The 22,485-nt window shown below is 39.5% G+C and overlaps 1 protein-coding gene across 6 annotated transcripts; it reads left to right on the top strand.

The window, feature by feature from the left end:
• The first annotated feature begins 1,204 nt into the window (after window positions 1-1,204).
• trpm1b (transient receptor potential cation channel, subfamily M, member 1b) lies at window positions 1,205-22,106 on the top strand. 6 transcript variants are annotated; one of them, XM_081711979.1, is made up of 27 exons: window positions 1,205-1,495; window positions 7,099-7,175; window positions 8,092-8,284; window positions 8,498-8,711; window positions 8,927-9,051; window positions 9,191-9,362; window positions 10,026-10,200; window positions 10,312-10,435; window positions 12,584-12,656; window positions 12,760-12,860; window positions 12,970-13,152; window positions 13,354-13,488; window positions 13,649-13,699; window positions 14,170-14,310; window positions 14,398-14,427; window positions 14,524-14,813; window positions 15,118-15,346; window positions 15,559-15,687; window positions 16,049-16,177; window positions 16,295-16,423; window positions 17,432-17,680; window positions 17,991-18,165; window positions 19,166-19,186; window positions 19,288-19,432; window positions 19,604-19,806; window positions 20,157-20,289; window positions 20,407-22,093. In XM_081711979.1, exons 1-27 carry the CDS (start codon window positions 1,397-1,399, stop codon window positions 21,812-21,814), a joined length of 5,133 nt encoding a protein of 1,710 aa, XP_081568105.1. In that variant the 5' UTR covers window positions 1,205-1,396; the 3' UTR covers window positions 21,815-22,093. The 6 variants fall into 6 exon arrangements, 5 of the variants coding, with proteins under 5 accessions (XP_081568105.1, XP_035379508.2, XP_081568108.1 ...); XM_035523615.2 differs by having other exon boundaries at window positions 17,991-18,183; XR_014123101.1 differs by having other exon boundaries at window positions 1,207-1,495; window positions 17,991-18,183; window positions 20,137-20,289; window positions 20,407-20,544.
• Window positions 22,107-22,485: the final 379 nt, after the last annotated feature.

Here is a 22,485-nt window from a genome sequence, read left to right as displayed (position 1 = left end):
ACTCCACTCCTTGTTTAAAAAGGTTTTGCTCCTGCTTTATTAATTAATCTTGGGACCATGTCTTAGATACACTATCATATGCCCTCCCTCTATGTAATGTTTTTGCTTACATTTTTCATTTTAGTCAAATCTCTCAATCTGAAGAAATGCCTTTGTGTGTCCATGTACAAAAATGGCTTTGTGTCTCTAGATCTTTTTATGATTTGGATGACCTTATGATTCATCCTCTCAGCATGAGATGAGAGGATGTATTAGTTTCAGTCACAGTTGTGTCATTGTCCTTCTAAGAATCTCCCAGTGATCACTGAAATATCTTAATTGTTTAGGTCGCAATTTTACCTAACCTAAAAAGAAACAAAATAACTCTGTCTATGACAAATAGCAATAGCTGCAAGGACACATATGTCTTACCCTATACCTACTTTGTAACTGCAGTTACTATAATGGCCACTAGAGGGTGCACTTGTGCTTCGACGTGTTTTTCATGATACCGCAGCCAATGTTTTGTGTTGAAAGTTTGCTAAAGAAACAATCAGTGCTTCTTTAGGATAGTTGCTACATATCACGGAGTTCTGTGAAGTCATTATGCTTAATGTCATAGTAAGGTTTAACTGGTTTTAAGACAATAAATATGTTTTAGATGTATGTTTTGACAATATGCATAAAAGTCAGGAATAAACATTACAATCTATCAATTGGAAACTCTCTTCTAAAGCTCTTCTTTAGTCAGTTAATAGGCATAATCTGATAGAGGTGCATTTTAAGTGCTGCTCATTGTTTTAAAGTCAAGTATTAGATTGCTGCCAGCTGATGTGTATCTCTCATCAGCAGTACTGTATGTGTATGTTGCCGTACCGTACCCGTAGGCTAAAAGACGCGTGAGCATGTGCTTAAGCTCTTTTGTTAGGGCCATGGTGTTTTAAATCAGTTTTCCCTTCAAAAACCATTTAATAAATCCCACACCATTAATGTCTGATGCTTCCAGGATGCGGGTGCATTAAGCCTGATTATAGTCTGACGGGCCAGGAAAACAGCGTGTATTTGTCCAGCTTGTCCTCAAATGATTTTTATCCCTCCCTGGTTTGTCAGTGAAGAGACAGTGAGCTGGGATGGATGGATGGATGGATAGATAGATAGATAGATAGATAGATAGATAGATAGATAGATAGATAGATAGATAGATAGATAGATAGATAGACAGACAGACAGACAGACAGACAGACAGATAGATAGATAGATAGATAGATAGATAGATAGATAGATAGATAGATAGATAGATAGATAGATAGAGGAAGAGAGAAAGACAAAGCAGAGATAATCCTGCCAACGTGACAGTTGCGTTAGCCTTGCTGGTGACACTGTGTGACACTGTAAGGTTAGAGGATCCGGGGCAGACATGAGTCTATTAGGAACAAGCCTCCCTGAGTCAGGACTGAGGAGAGGTGGATCTTTTAAACAGGCCTCCATCAATCGTACCACATCTGGATCTCAGAAGGTAAGAGTTTCCTACTCTCTTGGATCTTAGAACGTAAGAGTTTCCTACCCTCCTGGAGCAGCTGTTACTTGACAGGAAGCTTACGGACAGTAGGTCAAATCTAGAAGTCCAGAGGTACATGCACAGTTAAGTGGAAGAAACCAAGGTCATCGGAATGTTTCAAGTAAACAGAACATAGGCCTTTGAATTGCTTCACTGAATTTTTCACCTTCTGAATAAATTATTACCAGTTAGGCAAACAAGTCTACACAATTAGCTTTGTTAAAACATGAGTGAACTCATCTTTTCCACACTATGACCCTGAAGAGTACAATGCAGCTGCAACAATTTGCCGTTTCAGATTAATTGTGAGGGGAAGTGATGTTTACAAGCACTGATGGATTTGAATATTTTCATCAGACTTTTCTTAGTAGAGAAAACAGAGACCTTTTAAACATCTGGAGCATTTGTTGCATTTGTTCTGTTTTATAAAGCTTTCAAAGGTAAAACAGTTTATTATTTTTGAATGTTTTGCTTTTTTTTTTTTTTTTTTAGTATTTTAATATTTAAAGCATAATGAAAGCCATAGTTGGTCAGAAGTCAGGATCTAGTCAAATTAGGTGTACACCTGCAACATTGAATTTTGGGTCTTACAAAGGTTGAAACCATTTTAAATCTCTCAGTTTATGTTCTATCAAGTAAAATTGATTTGTTTGTTTACTACAGAAATCCAGAATGTCTTACATAACTTTTATTTCCACGTAAAGTAATGGACCTGAGTCTAAAAGTGTGAAAGCAGTTGTTGCATTCCCAGCCAGGCCATGAGAGCAGAAGCATGTCCTAGGACATGTGACCTGCTGCCATGGTGACAGAGGACCGAAGAGGAAAGAAAGCAGTGGGGCTTCAGTAGGAAGTTTCCTTTTGCACCTTAATACGTGACTATATGATATTCTGCAGTACTTCTCAGACCAGCACAAAATTGCAGCTTTTTCCTGCAATGCTGTGATACTTCCAGGCTGCTCCATCCCATCCTCTAATCCTCTATAATAGTGCAGTAGAAGCACAGCAGCTGAGTCAGATTAAATACTCTACTTTCTCTCTTTCTAACAGCTGCCCCTTTATGAGTAGTACTGAAACTCCTGTGCTCAAAACCAAGGAACTGAACGTTCTTTATAGAGTGTAATATGAATAAGAGAATCTGTGGCTGGTAAACAAAATATTTTAAAATCATAATAACAATTCTAACGTTGATGCTCGAGCAATATTCACAAAATCTGTCAAAGAATGCGGAAGGCTGCAGACATTCACAGGCCCACACACATACACAGGCACCTGTCCAAACATGCCTAGGTGTGAACAGGTCAGCTTCTAGTAAGAAAGGAATATAGTGTTGTTATCTTGAATTAAAACGCACATGCACATGCACACATACATATGATGGCTATTCTTACTGATTTTTAACTTGTGTATTATTGTATTTGGTATAAGAAATACATTCTTCAAAAGCATTTGTACAAAAGCATTCTTCCACATGCAATTTACATGTGTCGGTTCAATGTTTTTTGTAGTGTACATTGAATAAACCATGGGATAAATGGATGCACATACCTAAATTCTCTACTTTTATATAATGTATAATATATAATGTATAATGTGTTAATGTAACAATCCTAATCCTAACTGTTTTTCTTTTCTTTTTTGGAAAAATAATGATTTCCAAAACAGAATGCATATAAATTATGGAAGACCAGCTAGTGTTTCTTTCTCCTTCAAAATGTTACTTGTAAGGACATTTGCTTTACACATTTAGCAAACTTTTTATTTATATGGTATCCTGATGAATCTTAGTCTTCTACTGCAGTGTTACTAGTTCATACTGATTCACTTAACCCCTGCTGTGTTATTTTAAAAGAGTACTAAAATCAAGCCCAGCAGTGTGAAGCGGTTTATATATATATATATATATATATATATATATAAAGAAATCAACATTCTTGAAAATGTGTCTTATGACTCTTTGGTAGCTAATCAGTGCCACGTTGTGCTCATGTGATGATGACTGGATTTAACTGGATTATTTAAACCCACACAGACAATGAGCCCTTTCAGAGGTAGATTGAGAGAAACACATTTTACAGAGTTTAGGCAAATTAAAGGAAATGTGACCTTGCTTACACACTCAATAGCTCCAATAGTACTTCATCAGGGATGAGCACAGAATGACATTGCAGGCATTTAAGCGACAGCTCAAGCCACATATGCCTAACTGAATCATGGGTAAAGTCATGGTCAGCCTAAAACTGTTCACCGTTGAAAGTTTATTGTGATTTTTAAGGCCAAACATTTCTCGTCAGTAGATGACGGTTAAGGTGTTATGATGAACAATCTTTCATATTTGTAGGCTTACAGTGAGAGTTTTCAGCTAAACAATGTGAAAATGCAAGTTGTTTATGAAATTACATAAATTAAGAGTTTAAAAGTGTGATTTTACAGATTTCCTTCTCAAATTTAAAAAAATCTGATTGATATTGTTATTCTTGTACAAATAATTGCATAAATACAAAATACAAATGCAAATAATTGTACAAATAATTGTGATTCAGTTCTACTGAAGACCAAGGCAGTGTGGAATAACTGAATACTTTTAATTGTGGGCAGGTTCCATTGTTCTTGGTCATTTATCTGCAACAACCAAATCTAATCCTCTTTTAGCATATTTCTTCTTTCTTGGGGACTTTGCACACACTCTGCAGAAAGGAGCAAGGCTGTGAGTTGTGTGAGGATTTGGGTTTTAATTGCTGTGGATAATGGGAGTACGCCAGTTGAATAAAGCGAGTCACACCAGCCAAAGCCTTTCTCCAGCCAGTACCCTCTGTGTTCTGCACATATCTTCAGAACTAGCCTTTTGACCATAGCACTAACACACAGTGGTCTGAATGCTGCTGATTTCTGCTGATTTCTGCCTGTGGCTTTCACACGATAGATGCTCAACTCCCCTTTTGGATCATAAAAGCAAAATCACATTTCTCGCATTGTGATGTAAGTGCCACACTGCCTATGAGGAGTCACTGTTTTCAATGGCTGTACAAACACAGACAATCACAATACAAAAGACAATCCATTTCATGATATTAAAGGCCACTGAAAACACTGCACACAGTGGTATAAATCAATACACAGTAACTTAACGTAGCATCGTAGCATCACAGAATGCAAGTGAACAGGATGTACAGGTTACATGTGAACTGCTCACAACTGTATTTTCTAGTAATGTGACATATTAGTAGCTGAGCTTTTGGTAAGCACACAAATTCTGTGGAGAAATTAATTCCATAAAAATTTAATTCCATAAAAACAAAAACAAATCTGAAAAGAAATATGATATTGTAATGTTGTTTTAAGGTATTGCTTCACCTAAGCTGACATAACCTCTTGTTCCCAGCACCTCTGGGCTTGATATTGATATGTTCACCTTCTTTCCTCTTAATGTTCAGCACGTTAAAGTGTGAGGTGGAGCTGTCTGGTCAGAGAATCTGAGAAGAACAGACATAACGAAGCTGTTTCCAAAGATTCCCCACGTACATAAGAGGGAAATCTTATTCTCTTCTACAAGGAACATTTGAATAGAGAAGAAAGATAGCTGTGGCACTTATGCCTAGTTCTCAGGATGGTCTTGCAATGCTCTAACATGGCTGGTGGAAATAGAGATTAACTGCAAATAATGACAGTTGACCTCACCACAGCAATGTCCCCCACACCCCACATTCGTTTCTTAACAAGGGCCCAATTATCTCAATTATGCAAATGGGGGTTGAAGTCAAAGGTGGGGGGGGGGGGGGGGACACTTTCAAATTGAAAATTCAGGGAGTTTCAATCACTGAGGTGTACACAGGTCACAGGTCCTTCTATTTTGCTCTGCCGTTCAGCCTAGCCCTTTTATTACAATGAACCTAGCACTGACTGTTACCCTGAAAACTTGACGAAAACAAAAGATCTGAAGAATAGGAAGATTAATGTAGCACGAGGCCTGGGGGGGTTGAGGCTATTAAGGCATATTTGCTGTGCTCCTTGTTCTAGCGGGGGATGAAAATACCCTTTGGGCAACGAGAGAGGGGTCATGGGACTCCCAAAAGGATTACCTTGAACTGGAGTCATGAGACTTGCCCTGAACAAAAACCCCGCTCACATGCTCATCATATGAACGACCCCTCATAAAGTGATGAGGTTTCATGTGCTGTGGGACTCACTGGGTGTCGACACACTGGGAAAGAACGCACCCCTCGGTAGATTTGCCGCAGCAGGGAGGCTGATGTAGAAAGCTGCAGCCACAATATCTCTGCTTTCTAACTCCACAGGTAGGACCTGCTTGTTCTTGCTGAAGCTGATGATCTTATGGGTCCTTTCTCTGGTAGTGTGGTTCTGAGATGAGATGGGACTGTACACTGTAGCATCTGGTTTATAGTGGGGACACTCAGTATGGGGTAGCCGGTTTCCATGCAGCAGAAAATGAGCTCAATGAACAAAAGCTGATTGTGTAGTTTTGCTATGAAAATGTAAGCTGCTTAGAAAAATTCTACATTGGCATTCAAAGCTACAATTTGAAATGAAATGATATTGTGGTGTAGTTTAGTTTATCTTGATCAAATATGGAATTCACAAACCATTTATTCCTCTTAGTGATGAGCTGGTGCCAGCCACCAAGCTTTAATTACATACTTTAAATCATGAGCTCACTATTGTGCAAGAATAAATTAAAATGGTCAAATCTAATGTTTAATCCTTAAAAAGCTCCCTCATAAAATTAGCATTGCATAATATTGAATTTGTTGGATGAATAAATCTAAGCAATTAGTATTTTTGATAAATTACTTCATCATAATCTAGTGCATTGGTCTTATGAAAAGAAAATATAAGGTATAAAATATTAAACAAAATATATTGAGAATATATTGACTAAATATTACTCTAGACTAAAGAGAAACGATAGAATGAGGACTCTATATAAAAAATAGCACAGAGTAAGTCAAGGTTAGTTGGGTTTATAACTAGCTCTTTCTAGTGCCTTGTCCAGTCATGCATACCTGTCTCTGTTGAGCTGTATACTCCTAGATGTACATTCATCCAAATGTATAGTATACAGTAAATGTAAATAAATGCATTTTAACTAAATGCTAAATGAGCAGCTATTTAATATCTTATTTTTCAGTGTGCATATTTACGATGCAAGATATACCATGTGTGAAGTATGTTACTAGCTTGTAGCTACTTTGCTGCTTATACTATAGTGAGGATTAGCAGTAGTAAGAGGATCTAATGCATCTAGCTGAGCAAAACTTGTAAGACTAAAAGCACTTCTTAGAGTAATTGGTATAACATATGGATTTCCTGACCCAAAATTAAAGCGAAAGGCACCACACTGACTGTCTATTTCATAGGGAGCAGTTTTAAAAGTGCATCATATTTTTATGGTGCTATTCACCCCTTTGTGTTTTGATTCCTTTGATATTACAGCAAATCGGGTCCACTAACTTAAAATACAATTTGTCAATTAGACAGTGAAATGCTGATAGTTAAAATATAATTGTCATGTATGTCTTACTATACACTTTCCTTTTGTATCACAGGGCCAGAGAGCTTGGATTGAAAAAACCTTTCAGAAAAGACATTGCATTCATATTTTTCCATGCAAGGATCCAACTCGGTAAGCACCTTTGTCTCAGTAAATCACTGTAATTTTCACACAACACTTTGAATTGCACCAGATGCTGAACAGAAAGACTGTAACACAGCAGTCAACAGAACGTGGAACAAGCATATTAAGGTTAAGGGACAACAGAAGTGCCGTTCAACAACTCCTGCTTGGAAAGGATCATTAGCAACTATTCATAATGCATGCTGTTCTTATATAACAAGGTGGAGATCTGCCAGAGCGAATGAGCTCTGTGCGCTCTGTGCGCGTACTAAAGAGGGCTGCTTTGGCGCAGATGGACCGCAGAGAAAGACTGGACGCTTTTCTTTCTTTCCTTTCGGTCTCACTGTACCATAACTCTATTAGGTCACATAATTCTACATTTTAAAACAAGCTTTCTGCATCATAGAAAAAATTTTAAAAAACTTGTCCTGATTATCATTTTTAATGAATCATTTTCATTTGAAATGATTATTATTTGAAGAGGTAAAAATCGATTTTCTAATGTGACTCTTAAATCGTTTCATACCTCTCCATATTTCTTTGACTCTCCAAATTAAAAAAATTGGTTCCATTTTATTTTGTTGATCTCTATAGATTATGTAAAGATGCACAAATTGTTAACATGCTGTTGGTTGGATCTATAGTGATTCTCAACAGGGTTAGATTTAGGTTTAGAATTATGTTTAGGTTTTGAGTTGTTAAGGTTAGGCCTGGGGTTAGGTTTAAAGTTAGATTTATTAGAATTGATCATATTTAAATTATTTCCAGTTGTTTTTAATTGATATCCAGAGGAATGTTAATTAAAGGTAAACTAATCACCTACAAAGCATTTATGGGGGCAATCAAAATAAAGTGTTACCAAAAATCTGAGATGCCTTAACTCATTAAGCCTCAGTAGTGACGAGCCGCCTTGGTTTCTCCTAAGATGTGCCTGCGGTAATCTGCTGACCCAACATGCAGCCATCCCACCCGGGGCTGCCACCAGCAAGCCTGCAGTGGACAACCAGGGAGACGTTTTGCAGGAGAAATGGTCAGTGGCCAAGCACACCCAGACCTCCCCTACAGACGCTTACGGCATCATCGAGTTCCAGGGAGGAGGGTTCGTCAACAAGGCCATGGTACAGATGTTACACCTTCTACTTTCAGAAAAATAAAAACTCCTTTAAATCATGGTTAACACTGAGCATCAGACAAACTAGTTTCAGAGCTTAAAATGTCAACTAAGCTTGATTATTATTGGTAAATCTTTACCGACACTGTCAGTCGGTGACTACAATTAATGTCTGGAAGTATTTAGAATGTCTGTCATCAAGACCTCAATCTTTTTTCAGTATATCAGAGTGTCCTATGACACTAAGCCCGACAACTTGCTGCACCTCATGGTGAAAGAGTGGCACCTAGAGCTCCCTACACTGCTCATATCTGTTCATGGAGGCCTGCAGAACTTTGACTTGCAGCCCAAACTCAAGCAAGTCTTTGGCAAAGGCCTAATTAAGGCTGCAGTGACTACGGGAGCCTGGATCTTCACTGCTGGAATTAGCACAGGTGGACCTACAGATGGCGCTAACATGCTTCACTGTATATTTAATATGTAATGTCTATTGTTGTTTTGCTAAAAAAAAACCATGTTAAATTCAGTAGAGAATTATCATGAAGTGTGTGTATCAAAAGGGTTCAGAATAATAGAAGTACTGACTTCACCACGGTAACCGCCATTGTTGTGACGATGAAAACATCCTGCACTGTGTGCCCTCCAACAGGGGTGATCCGACATGTTGGAGATGCACTGAAAGACCATTCCTCTAAGTCTAGAGGGAAGGTTTGTGCCATAGGGATTGCTCCATGGGGAATCCTGGAGAGCAAGGAGGATCTCATTGGAAAAGACGTGAGTCTGAGCACAACATCCATTCATAGCCTTACGTCCATGGGACTCCAGAGACTAGTACTCTGTGTTGGTTACTGAATCCAGCTAAGCCTCCAAGCCCAGGGCTCACTTCTTCACCGGCCTGTTTGGACGTCCTCAGGTGACCAAACCTTACCAGGCAATGTCCAACCCTCTGAGCAAGCTGGCCGTGCTCAACAGCAGCCACTCACATTTCATCCTGTGTGATAACGGCACGTGTGGGAAGTACGGGGCTGAGGTCAGGCTGCGTAGGCAGCTGGAGAAGCACATCTCGCTGCAGAAGATTAACACCCGTAAGTATGCCCAGACAAACCAGCCATGCAGTGCCTCAAACACATCTGCTGCTAATGCACCACTGGTCATCTTAACGTAAGTGCTTTTTTTTTTGGTAGCTCAAGGATGGTGCTGGCGATGCTGAGGTTGAAATGTTAGAACAATTATGTCAGCCAGCAACATTTGGGAAAAGCATTTATGGATAGTTTTGCTGCTCTGTCAGTACACTGAGAGGCTCTTGTCTGTGACCTGTGGGTTTCCCTTTGTCATCCTATGCCTGGAACTTGGAGTAAGGCAGGGACAGCAAAGGGATGCTCAGCTGTCACCACTCACATCACCCCCTAACTGGGCCCCTGCACATGGCAAAAAATGAGGTCTCACAACTATACAATGAATGCCCTTTTTACTTAATTTTCTGCCAAATGTTACTGTCAGATGCGTGTACTCTCTACTTTTACTCTCATCATGCAATAACTGCTAAGTTGATTAAGTGTAATAGGTACTTTTTCTGTGATATGTGTATTTTTGAGCTGTGGTTCATGCAACATCACTATTGTTTTGCCTTATTCTACTATTTTTTGCTGTTATTTCATGGTTTAAAGACTTGAAAGCAACAGTCAGTCTTGCAACTCAAACTGGGTTTGGTGTGTGTTAAGTGGGTTTGTAATGTCCCCGTGCCTTAGGATTAGGGCAGGGGGTGCCTCTGCTGTGCCTGATTGTAGAAGGAGGTCCCAACATGATCACCGTGGTGCTGGAGAGCCTGCGCGAGGAGCCGCCGGTGCCAGTGGTGGTGTGCGACGGCAGCGGACGTGCCTCCGACATCCTCTCCTTTGCCCACAAGCACTCAGAGAAGGGAGAGTAAGAGCTCATGCCTAGTGGAGTGTTAAGACGCCATTAGCTCGGACAGGGCCGGTAGCTTGCTGGTGGTAGGGCAGTCCTTTCTCTAATACAGACATTTGATGCTTCTAGAGTAATCAGTGAGGATGCCCGAGACCAGCTGCTGGTCACCATTCAGAAGACTTTCAGCTACAACAAGAGCCAGTCTCAGCAAATCTACCACATGATCATGGAGTGCATGAAGAAACGGGAGCTGGTGAGTAGATGTCTGAAACAACAGGAAACAATTAGCAATGCATGATTTTGGTTGCAAAACGTAAGTGCTCAAAAGGATTTGTCTGACTGCTTAAAGAATACCTATACCTATATAACCATTATGACTGACTGTTTTGTAAGAAAATTGTAACACTGTTGTAAATGGTTAAGAATTCACTACCTTTATAGCTTGTCTATTAAATCATTCCATTTGGTTGTATTACATGCAGCCTTCTATAAATAAACATTGTCCTGAGATTAATGATGTGGATCATCATTCATGTGGTCTTCATTTGTCAGCAGTCATCTCTATTCAATCATTTGGAATTAAAATCATTTTCCCTTCCCTAAGACATTTCCCATGTTATGTGGCATAACATTCATTTGGAGATCTTTTATGTCTGATGAGTCTCTTGGGCTCACTTCACTATGTGGTGTAAACTGCCATACATTAATTATCCAGAGCAAGGCAAAATCATTTGCAGTGAGAATCTTCATGTTTAGGAGCTGGCTAAATTCCAAAGGGTCTGTTTTTTCTGATTTTGCAACCATTTGTGCTGCAGCAGCAGGTTTAGTAGATAGTAAGTGATGTGTTAAGTAGTTTTTAATACTCCTCAAAACAGGAGATAATCTCCAGTTCCAAGCATCTGGACTGGGATCAGTGCACTGCCACCTGCTCCGACCAGCAGCCTCGCATTCATTTGTCCTGACTCACACATACAGATGGAATAGATGCTCTATCACTCTGTAATCCACACAGAGCTCCTCTTCCTCTTACACTAATAACTAAGTCTGTTTTAGTCACAGTAAATTTCACTGTGGTGTCTGTGTCATATTAAAACTGCCTCCAATAGCTTCTAATATAATACCTAGAATACCTTTTACAATAAGTTAAATGAGAAGTGCCTAATACCCAAATGCCATTTTAAAAAGGTAAATAAATCCTTAGGTAAATAAAAAGGTAAATAATCCGTAGACCTTATTTTTACTCAGATCAGGTATTAGTTAGTCATTAGAAATTTAAACATAGGATCCTTTATTTTCAAAAGCCTAAAGTTTATAATCTCATGGCATTTCACTAGACATTCCATAAAAACTAGTGGTTACAGTTCAGCAAATATTTTCGTCTCCATAGAACCACAAAATGAATTAAACACAGGAACACAGTACCTTTTTTGTCTGGGTAATCATGAATACAACCAGTATAGTTCACTTTCAGCTTTCCCTCTGTCATTTCATTGTAAGCACAAGGCTCCAATCACAATGAATCAGCTGCACCAAGCTACTTATTAAAGATGCACAGTAGAACTCTAAAATCTTTGGCTTAGTGCCACATATGCATACCAGCTTAATTATACATAATAGTGTTGCTGTAACGAACGTGAGGCGGATGCAGTCGCTGAGAGGAGTGAGATTTATTATGGGCAAATCCAAAGTTAGTGTCGCTTAGACAGCCCAGGGTCATGGAGCCAACACAAAAAGATCAAGGATACATCATAAACAGAAAACTACAAACAAGAAATGGAAAACAGACTGCATACAAAACAGGCTAGGAAAAGCACAAGGTGGGCTAAGACAAACAAAGGCTACGTACAATTACCAGCGACAAAATTAGGGAAACACGGGGTATAAGTACACATGGTAATGAGGGCTAACCAGAGGGAAACAAGAAACAGGTGAAACTAATGAAACAGCAAAAAAAAAAAAAAAAAAAAACCCAAAACAAAACAAGGAACGGAACAGGAACGGAGAAAATGGAACGAAGACGTGAGACAGGGAAACCATGGAGACAGATGCCGAGGAGGGGCCAACCGTGACAGGTGCACATGTGACTGCATCTCTGAAACAATTATAATTTATAGAGGCCTCTAAAACCAGGAAAGGTCTTGTTTCAGGGATAATTCATTCAGTAGGCAATGCATAAAAGCGGGTGTAGGGATGCTCAAAGGAAGTGCTTTTATTTTGTTACTTGCCATGAAAATCTTCTTAGAAAACACAGTATTCATTCCTCCATTCCCCTGTTCCTTTGTTAAGTCATTTACTCATTCATGTATTTTTTTTCATTTATTTGGTACAGTAAAGGGTAAGAACAATTATTCACAAAAAGATTTCCTTTATCAAAATCTCCTACTGTAATATCCTATGACAGATTACAGTCTTTCGAATGGGTGCAGAGGGGCAGCAGGACATTGAGATGGCCATTCTAACAGCTTTACTGAAAGGTACACATTCGGCTTTATACAAAAGAGCTGCTGAACACAGCTAAGAACCAGACTGGCTGCAGATCCCATAAATCATCTGAGCATGCCTTCTGTACACACTCAGGCACTAACGCCTCAGCTCCGGACCAACTGAGTTTGGCTCTAGCTTGGAATAGGGTGGACATAGCACGCAACCAAATCTTTGTGTATGGACACAATCTTCCAGTGAGTGCACACTCAGCCTCATCTTCAGAATGCAAGCATACTCCCAAAACAACCCTTTCAACATGTTCAGCGTTCCCAGAGATAAGGAGAGGCTTCTTTGATTTCATAGCCTGCAAGTGCAATAGCCAGTGCTACATCCATTAAGGAGCATCCCACTAAGGAGAAGCCCAAGAGTTCAGGTGGTGGACCTCAGCGCAAAGGAAAACCCAGAGGGAAGAAAGGCAAAGCTGGGAAGGCCAAGCCAGAAGTGCCAGAGGAAACAGACCCTAGGAAGTTAGCCTTACTGAACTGGGTAAGCCTGACACAATACATAACCATTACCTTTTTGTATAGTCTGAAGAACTAATACTCAGCACTCAAAACCTCAGTAATTATTTTTATTTACTGAAATATGCGGTAGAATAGCCATGGGTCAAAAAGCCACTACAGCCGTCTGAGCAGTAATGTGTACCGAAGTGTAATGTGCTTCTTTTCCTGTTGGCACCCCCTTCAGGTGAACTCACTGGAGCAGGCGATGATGGATGCACTGGTGCTGGACAGAGTAGACTTTGTGAAGCTGCTGATCGAAAATGGGGTCAACATTCACCACTTCCTGACCATCCCACGACTAGAGGAGTTATATAACACAGTGAGCATGCTGATCACAGCACAGTTGGTGAAAATAATATTTCAATCCTCCAAAAGAATATTCACTATCCATAAAGATACATGGGATTATTTATTAGACAGTGTTTTATTATTTGAAACAATTCACTGTTTCTTTCTGTTGCTGTTGTTTGCATTTCCAGAAACTTGGACCCACCAACACACTAAACATTTTAGTTCGAGATGTTAAAAAAGTAAGTTACTGAAAATATATGTTTCCAGAAGTATATGAAAAAATAGAGGATTCTTTAATGTCAGATACTGTAAAATATGCAGAGTTGTCAAAAGCTAAGTCAAATTGGTTTTCTTTTCTGCATATTTAAGTGGTTAAATATCTATCTACAAATCTATTTCAATTCAAAATCTGAGACTGATAGGTTTTAATTCATTTTAATCAGTCTTACATAACAGCATCTTTTATAATCTTTGGAAAGCTTAAAGACAAATTAAGTAATGTAAATCAAACTATCATAAAGGTTAACACTGGTTGCATATTGCTTGAACAGAATAATAACACTTATATACCATTATTATTTTTAAAGGATTTTCTGTGAGATGCTTTGCCAACATTTTCGGCAGTCATTTTAAGTTTTTGCTAGTGCTATAGGGATCCTGGCTACTACATAGGTAGTTTATATCCCAGCTGTCTTTTATGATATCCCAGGGGAACCTTCCTCCAGACTATCAAATCACACTGATTGACATCGGCCTGGTGGTGGAGTACCTCATGGGCGGAGCCTACCGCTGTAACTACACAAGGAAAGGTTTCCGTTCTCTCTACAACAACCTTTATGGACTTAAAAGGGTAAGAACTGCAACTCTCAACTGTCTGCCTATGTGGGATGTACTGTTAATAAGAATCTAACGTATCTTACCATCTTCATATCTACAGCCTAAAGCCCTAAAACTACTTGGTATGGAGGTATGATTACGAACCTACCTCTTTGTTGTACATATTGCTGTATATCGTTGTCATTGAATCCTGTTTTGCTAAGGTGTCAGTATTCACCTCCTCTAGGATGATGAACCCAGAACGAAAGGCAAGAAGAGGAAGAAAAAGAAGGAGGAGGAGGTGGAAGTTGACACGGATGACCCCGAGGTCAGCCGTTTCCATTTCCCGTTCCATGAGCTGATGATCTGGGCAGTGCTAATGAGAAGGCAGAGGATGGCTCAGTTCCTGTGGCAGAGAGGAGAGGAGGCCATGGCAAAGGCCCTGGTGGCCTGTAAGCTCTACAAAGCCATGGCCCACGAGTCCTCCGCCAGTGAGATGGTGGATGACATTTCTCAGGATATGGACAGCAACTCTAAGTGAGTGCCTGCGGTAAACAACCTGAAGCAGGCAGACACACCATGTCACTGATCCCACTTTTCCTCAGAATATCGCCGAGTCAAAGAATATTAGTCTTCCTCAGTGTCAGCTGTGTATAAGCCATTTTGGATCAAATGTTTTATTTCAGACATGTGATCCAAAGGGTGTAGATGTAACTGTACTGTCACAGTCACTGACCGTTCTAGTAGAGGTATCAGCCATTACCAGAGCTATCTATGTCACCTTGCAGTTACTAAAAACAAGCCACTCGTGGTGTCCATAAAAGAGCGTGTTCACTTTCAGGGAGTTTGGAACTTTAGCCTATGAGCTTCTGGACCAGGCCTACAAGCATGACGAGCAGGTGGCCATGAAGCTGCTTACCTATGAGCTCAAGAACTGGAGCAAGTCCACCTGTCTGAAACTGGCAGTGGCTGCCAAGCACAGGGACTTCATTGCCCACACCTGCAGCCAGATGCTCCTGACTGACATGTGGATGGGCTGTCTGAGGATGGGCAAAAACCCTGGACTCAAGGTGCTGAATCAATTATTTTGACATTTCATAATATGTCTGTCTTTAGGATAGGATTTCACTGTTTTTAAATATATACATTCCATCTCTGTTTAGGGCTGTTTTTCAACTCATAAGGTCTTATGCAAATGTCATGCTTATCTAGGCATACATGTAGTTTTGCTTATGTATTTATTCATTTGTTTATTACTGTAATCACAACCTCCTCTGCCCAGGTGATTATCGGTATCATTTTCCCTCCATCAATCCTGCTCCTGGATTTCCGTCTGGGTGATGACACCCACCAAAGTTCTGATGACCAGGAAAACACCAAGGACAAGGATGACGACAACAAATCCAGCAAGGTAACTATAGTGTTTGTCCCTTAAGAAGCATCATAATTATAAGCAATATTCAGAACCATGTGTTTCATATATAGAATATTAGTTATTGTAGTTAGAATATAATAGATAGTAATAGACAGAACATTATAATTTAATGTTTGGTTTGGAATTAAAACAATACTTTGCACAGGGTTTATTTTTCAGTGTTTACCTTAAAAGGTTAGCACAGTAGCGCGCAATAGTAACCAAAAATATCCAAGGTCATAGACGACACTTTGTAGAATGAATTAGCTATAGTAAGTTTATGGCAACACTTCACATTATACAAAGTTATTCAAGTTCCAGTAAAATTTTACACAATTTCAAATCTTCCCAAACCCAGGATGCCACAGACACACACTCCAGGAAAGGAGATGAAGAAGAAGGTAGCAAGAAACAAGGACGTGTGCCCATTGGAAAGAAGTTCTATGAATTCTACAACGCCCCATTCACCAAATTTTGGTTTAATACTGTCAGTATTATGTTCATACCATTTCGTATTTGATATTCATGTGAATGTAGTCTTACTGAGTGCGAACTTAGCATTCCTTATACCTGCAATGTGTCTGATTTTTTATTTTTTTTGCAGATATCCTACCTTGTGTATCTTATGCTGTACAATTACGTTGTTCTGGTGAAGATGGAGAATTGGCCATGCATCCAAGAGTGGGTGGTCATCTCCTATATACTGACCCTGGGCCTGGAGAAAGTTAGACAGGTAAGATTCAAACCCTTTTTAGTGTAACATCTGCAGTGTACCCTAAAGCACTAACTATAACAGTAAACAATTAAATTAAACTAGACAGTACAAGGTAAAGTCAATAAGGTTGACCCAACAGGACTGGACATTATAAGTTATTTAAATTATGCTGATTTGACTGTGCAGGACAGCTGAATTAAACTCTTGTCGTATCAGTGGTCTCGGAATTGAAAAAAAAAAAACAACAACATTGAATCCTATCTCACCAGTAAGAGTTCTTATTTGAATATTTTGTTCATAGATTTAAGTGACAGGTTCAGTGCACAGAGTAGAATCCCTTCCATAAACAAATTAGAAGCAAATTTTAGGCCCTAAACACATAGTGTACTCTAATAACAATAAATATATTAAAACCAAAATGACACAAAAGTTAAATGTCATTGTAATAAAAGTAGAAATGAAGTGGGAATGTCATTTTGAAATAGAAAAAGACATACACTAATACAGTTAAATCACATTTGCCATTTTAACTGTTGTTCTAACAGAACTGCATCAATTATAACTGAAGCAGTTATAGTCTGTATATTTTCATATGGCATCAAGGTGTAGTCACAAACAATTTATTTTTAAAAAGTTATTTTACTTTTTCTCACATTAACAAGACATGATTCCTGTTCAGGACATCCCAAAGTAAGAATACAATTAACTAAAACATTATATTTATATGAATTACCAAGTTTAACTCGATTCCTTAATTTGAAAGCTAATTTCTTTTTGAATAACACACCAAATGTTAAAAGTGTAATGTTTAAAAGACAATTCTATAAAGTTACAAAGTCATCTCACAGTGAACCACCGTAACTGTAAGAGATGATTGACCAAGCTCAATAGTTTATAACACACTCTTATTTTGTAGATGTCTTGCACATATTCTATCACCTGAATCTGGCACTAGAGGGGTAAACAGGGAATATAAATAGGCTGAATGCAAAACTAGTAATGTGAGATTTGTCTGGTGTATGTCAGATCTTGATGTCAGAGCCTGGTAAGCTCAGGCAGAAGATTAACGTGTGGCTGGAAGAATACTGGAACATCACAGACCTGATAGCCATCTCCATGTTCCTGCTCGGCCTCCTCCTCAGACTGCAGGAGCCATATATGGGTTATGGCCGGGTTATCTACTGTGTGGACATCATCTTCTGGTACATCCGTGTCTTAGACATTTTTGGAGTCAACAAGTACCTTGGACCCTATGTCATGATGATTGGAAAGATGGTAAGAAATGGACATTGTGCAAAGAAGTAAACCAGACTTCAGGGTTTTTATGCATGTCTCCATGTCAAAGCATTTGGACCAATAACCTCTAACAGGCCTCTGGGCTTAATTGCAACCCTGTTTCTTTTTTCTTTCTGAATCTCAGACTTTTTCAACCTTAGATAACATAATGTTTAGGCTTTAGGATACAGAGAAGTTTAAAACTTGTGTGACTGTTCTACCTCTGTGTGTGTGTGTGTGTGTGTGTGTGTGTGTGTGTGTGTCTTGAAGGCTGCCGTGCTGTAAGAATCTCTGTTGCTGTGTCTTTCAGATGATTGACATGCTGTATTTTGTGGTGATCATGTTGGTGGTCCTCATGAGCTTTGGGGTGGCACGACAGGCCATACTGCACCCCGATGAGGAGCTGACATGGCGTCTGGCCCGAAACATCTTCTACATGCCCTACTGGATGATCTATGGAGAGGTGTTTGCGGACTCAATAGACCGTAAGACTAGAATTGATAGTAAGATTCTTTTTGCTGCCTCCAGGGTAGATAGCCTTATGAGTGTGCTTCTCTTTCCACTGACATAATTAGTTGACATAATTATGTGGTCTTTCATGATTTGCATATTCATTTTGTGTTATTTGTAGGCTTTAAGTTTCAGATATTATTCTATCTGGTATGAAATAAAATGAAGACTTGGGGTTACTCAGTATTTTTAGTAAAAGTGTAAACTGCCATACATACCAAACAGTTTGACTGGGATGGATAAACTTAGTTGGATCTGATATAGTAGTAGTCTACTCAGACCAACAAAAAAAGGCCAACAAAAAAATCAGTAACAATGCAGTTTTTATAGACTGTGCATTTGTCAGTTTTTGAGTGTGGACTGCCCTGAAATCTCTTTTCCTTAGACACAGAAATATTACAAGAGATATTCCCTTATAATGTATATAAAAGCTAACAAATGGTAGTCTTAACAAGCCAGGATTGGGCTTGTTAGAGGTATACAGTACATAGCCATTGTGATACAGAAATGTAACATTTCTCTTAGTACATCACCAAAATACTTCTTTCATAACCATTATCAATTTTTAGCTCATGTGATTTTATGCATCTAACATACATAGTCATTAGAAAATATATGGATTTGGATGTCTTGCAGTTAAGCTTCAGTGTCTCAGGGAACACAACCTTTTCACTAAAGCACCGGACTATATCGCTACCTTTTCAGTCATACATAACATTTTATAAAAACTAACCTTTTTTAAGGAAATTGCAGATATTACTTGTCCATCAAAACATTTTCTAAGAAGTCCCTTTTTCTTAGCTTCAGTTATGGAATTATAAATCCAACAATTAATCTATATAGAGTTTTACAACTGACTTCAGTTAATAACTGTGATTCTTTTGAATACACATCTTTTGCTGGCTGTTTTTAAAAAATTTTTATTTAACTTCCTCTCTCTTCTCAATGAATTTGCTTCACTGGAATGTTCTGCAGTTTATGCAATGGAAATAAATCGTAAGTAAACAGTACATTCTTCAAAAATGTTCTGTCCTTTGAACAAGGAAAGGAAGTTCCCACTAGAGTGCAAGAGTGAGATGTAAGGTCTTTCCCTCCAGCCCCCTGTGGAGAAAATAAGTATGACGAAGATGGGAAGAAATATCCGCCCTGCATCCCTGGGGCTTGGCTCACTCCAGCCATCATGGCCTGCTATTTGCTGGTGGCTAATATCCTCCTTGTCAACTTGCTCATTGCTGTCTTTAAGTAAGTGTACAAGTCAGTGCCGATGCACAACCTAGAATACCATGGCCTACCTCAATGTGCCATAGAACAAAAAGGAAATTCAACATTTAGATATAAATTAATGAATGGCTTCTGTAAGAAGTATGGATATGGTAATACGCTAACAGACTACTATATTTACTGACCTAACAGCAATACCTTCTTTGAGGTGAAGTCCATCTCGAACCAGGTGTGGAAGTTCCAGCGGTATCAGCTGATCATGACTTTCCATGATAGGCCAGTGCTTCCTCCTCCTCTCATCATCTTCAGCCACATCTACGTTCTCTTCAAACAGTTATGCTGCCGCTGTGGCAGCAGAAAGGAGGGGGATGTGGACGAGAAGGACAGAGGCTTGAGTGAGTTTGTGAGATCAATGGCCTGGTTTCTCTGAACCATGGATAATGAACTACATTTAAGATGTCTGTGATTCCAGGGTCAGTCATTTCTGCTGCACTAAAGTATTTGATCATTTTCCCCCATTTGAAGCCATGACATTAGTCACATAATACAATACCACATTTGTTTGCTACATTACACACTATTTGGGACTCCTGTTAGGAACAACGGCAAAAGGTATTAACCATATTTATTTAAGCTTGATTTGATTTATAAAACAAAATAATCAAGCATATTTTCCAATGTGTTACATTTTGCATTTATGTCACTGTGCAACTGAATGATCACAGTTTCAGCATTTTTCTCCAAGAGCTTATCCTGAATGTGGAAGAGCTGAAGGCTCTGTACGAATTTGAGGAGCAGTGTGTGGAGGAGTACTTCAGAGGGAAGGAAGACGAGCAACAGTGCTCAAACGATGAGCGGATAAGGGTGACATCTGAAAGGTTCTAACACCACATTCCAGAAGATGAAAGAAGGCTTTTTGCTGCTGCCTTTATCACGGCATTGAAGTGCACTTTTAAAGCATTTTTAAATCAAACCTTCTATGGTTTTTTTTTCAGGGTGGAAAATATGTCCATACGCCTTGAGGAAGTCAATGAAAGAGAGAACACGATGAAGGCCTCCCTACAGACAGTGGATCTCAGGCTTGCCCAGCTTGAGGACATCCACTCTCGCATGATGAATGCCTTGGAGAAGCTGGCTGGCATTGATCACGCTGAACTGACCCGCACACGGTCAGGGGCGTCCTCGGTCTGTGGCACCTCGCTGCTTCGTTCCAGCAGTGTTAACAGCACTGATGGGTACAGCCTCTATCGCTACTATCTGGATGACTGCTCACCCTCTGATGAGAAGGATGTGACCAAGGCAAGCCAGCTCACCTCACCGAGACAGTCCAAAATGGGGAAGGCACCTAGCACCATTACAATCCCTTCAAAAGAGCATGGCCAGAGTTTGGAGATGGAAGCCCCTGAACAAAGGAGCTCCTGTGTGGACATCTGGATCTCCCCTTGTGAGCAGAAAGCTGATGTATCAGATCATACTGGAGAGGTATGGACACAGGCTGAAATATCTACCCAGCCTCTCGCGGCTGGTCAAGTTTACCAGAATACTCCTGCAGTTAAACTTGACAAAACATTTCAGAGAGTTAAGCTTGATTCTGCTTTCTCATTTCCCTTGGAAAAAGTAAAGGCATTCAAACACTATCTATCAGAGGATCTGACCACTTCACCCTCTTTAGCATGGAAGTCTAGAAGCACCATCTTGTATGACCCAGTTGATAAGGAAGCTGATGTGCAGTGGGCTACAGACTCCAGCTCTCCTGAACAAATGAGTGGTGGGTCACCAGCCATGAGACGGTGGAGTGATGGCTTTGAGTATAAGGTTCACCCCAGCCTTTTTGGCCAGATGCCTAAAGTATCGATAGTCCAGCCCCCAAATGTACACATTATCAAACCCAAAGATGAACATGAGGCAGATGACTATGAGAGGTGTCAGAGACTAAGAATTCAGACCAGGAATGAGAAACAACCAGAAGGTAGATCCCAGGGAGATACACCAGAGGAATGCCAGAAAAACTGGAATAATGTTAAGCAAGATGGAATTAAGGAGAATGGCCCAGAAGAAAGTCAGAAGATCGATAGCATTAGAGGTAAGAAAGCCAGGCTCTCAACAGGAAGAGCTGAAGCACAGAGACACAGTCTGGAAGAAGGAAGGATGCACCTATATGAGGACGGACGCGATTGTTGCCACCTTCGTGTACCTGAAGAGAGAAGGTACCTCCCAGCAAGATCCAAGAGCTTGAACAAAGGTCACAAAGTTTTAGTGGAAAGCGTGGACAAGCCCAGGAGTTCCAACAGTGAGAGAGTCCTTGCAGGTGTGAGGTCTACTGAGAAACCTGAAGAAAACTCTGGAAAAGAATCACAGGTTGAAGAACCTGAGAAAGAGTTATATCTGAATATGGCGGTTTAAACAGACTTGGAGAGACGACGACAGGAGATACTGTAATAGATGCTCCTGTAACACAACAGTCATGTGCACAGTTGACTGTGCACAGTCTCTAATGACTTTATCTCGACAGAGCTTGGCATAGCATTAAAACTGTATTTATTTCCTTCATAATAGATGTTTTGGATGTTTTTGTTGATATTAGTAAGACAACCATTTTCAGGGTATCTGCTTATATTTGCAGCTGTATATGCTTCAATAAAATACATATTCATATTTATTATTTACAGTTAAGTTTTTTATGTGTGTGTGTGTGTGTGTGTGTGTGTGTGTGTTGCACCCTGGTCTTATTATTTCATTTCATATTATTTCATTTCACTGTATATAGCTGGAGTGGCAATAAAAAACCTCTTGACCTCATTCTACATGAACCAACTAGTAGTAAATACTTCATATTTTGCTTTAAAGTTGAATATTTGATCACTGGTGGTCACAAAATTATAAGGGAAGTCAAGTCTGCATTGTTACTCCAGAAGAAGAAGCAGAAGCAGAAGAAGAATGAAACACCCAGTCCATTTTCTATTCATTACAGTGTAACCTACTTCATCCAACTATTCCTAATATTTTGCTGCTATGATAAACTATGAAGATAAAAAAGGTTTTCTAAGTACAGTAAATATACATCATGGAACTTA

Source organism: Electrophorus electricus, chromosome 4 (genome assembly GCF_041902795.1).
Source record: "Electrophorus electricus isolate QZ-2024a chromosome 4, ASM4190279v1, whole genome shotgun sequence".
Taxonomy (NCBI): Eukaryota; Metazoa; Chordata; class Actinopteri; order Gymnotiformes; family Gymnotidae; genus Electrophorus; species Electrophorus electricus.
Note: the sequence above shows the minus strand (reverse complement) of the source record. Positions and strands in the feature narration are given on the sequence as shown.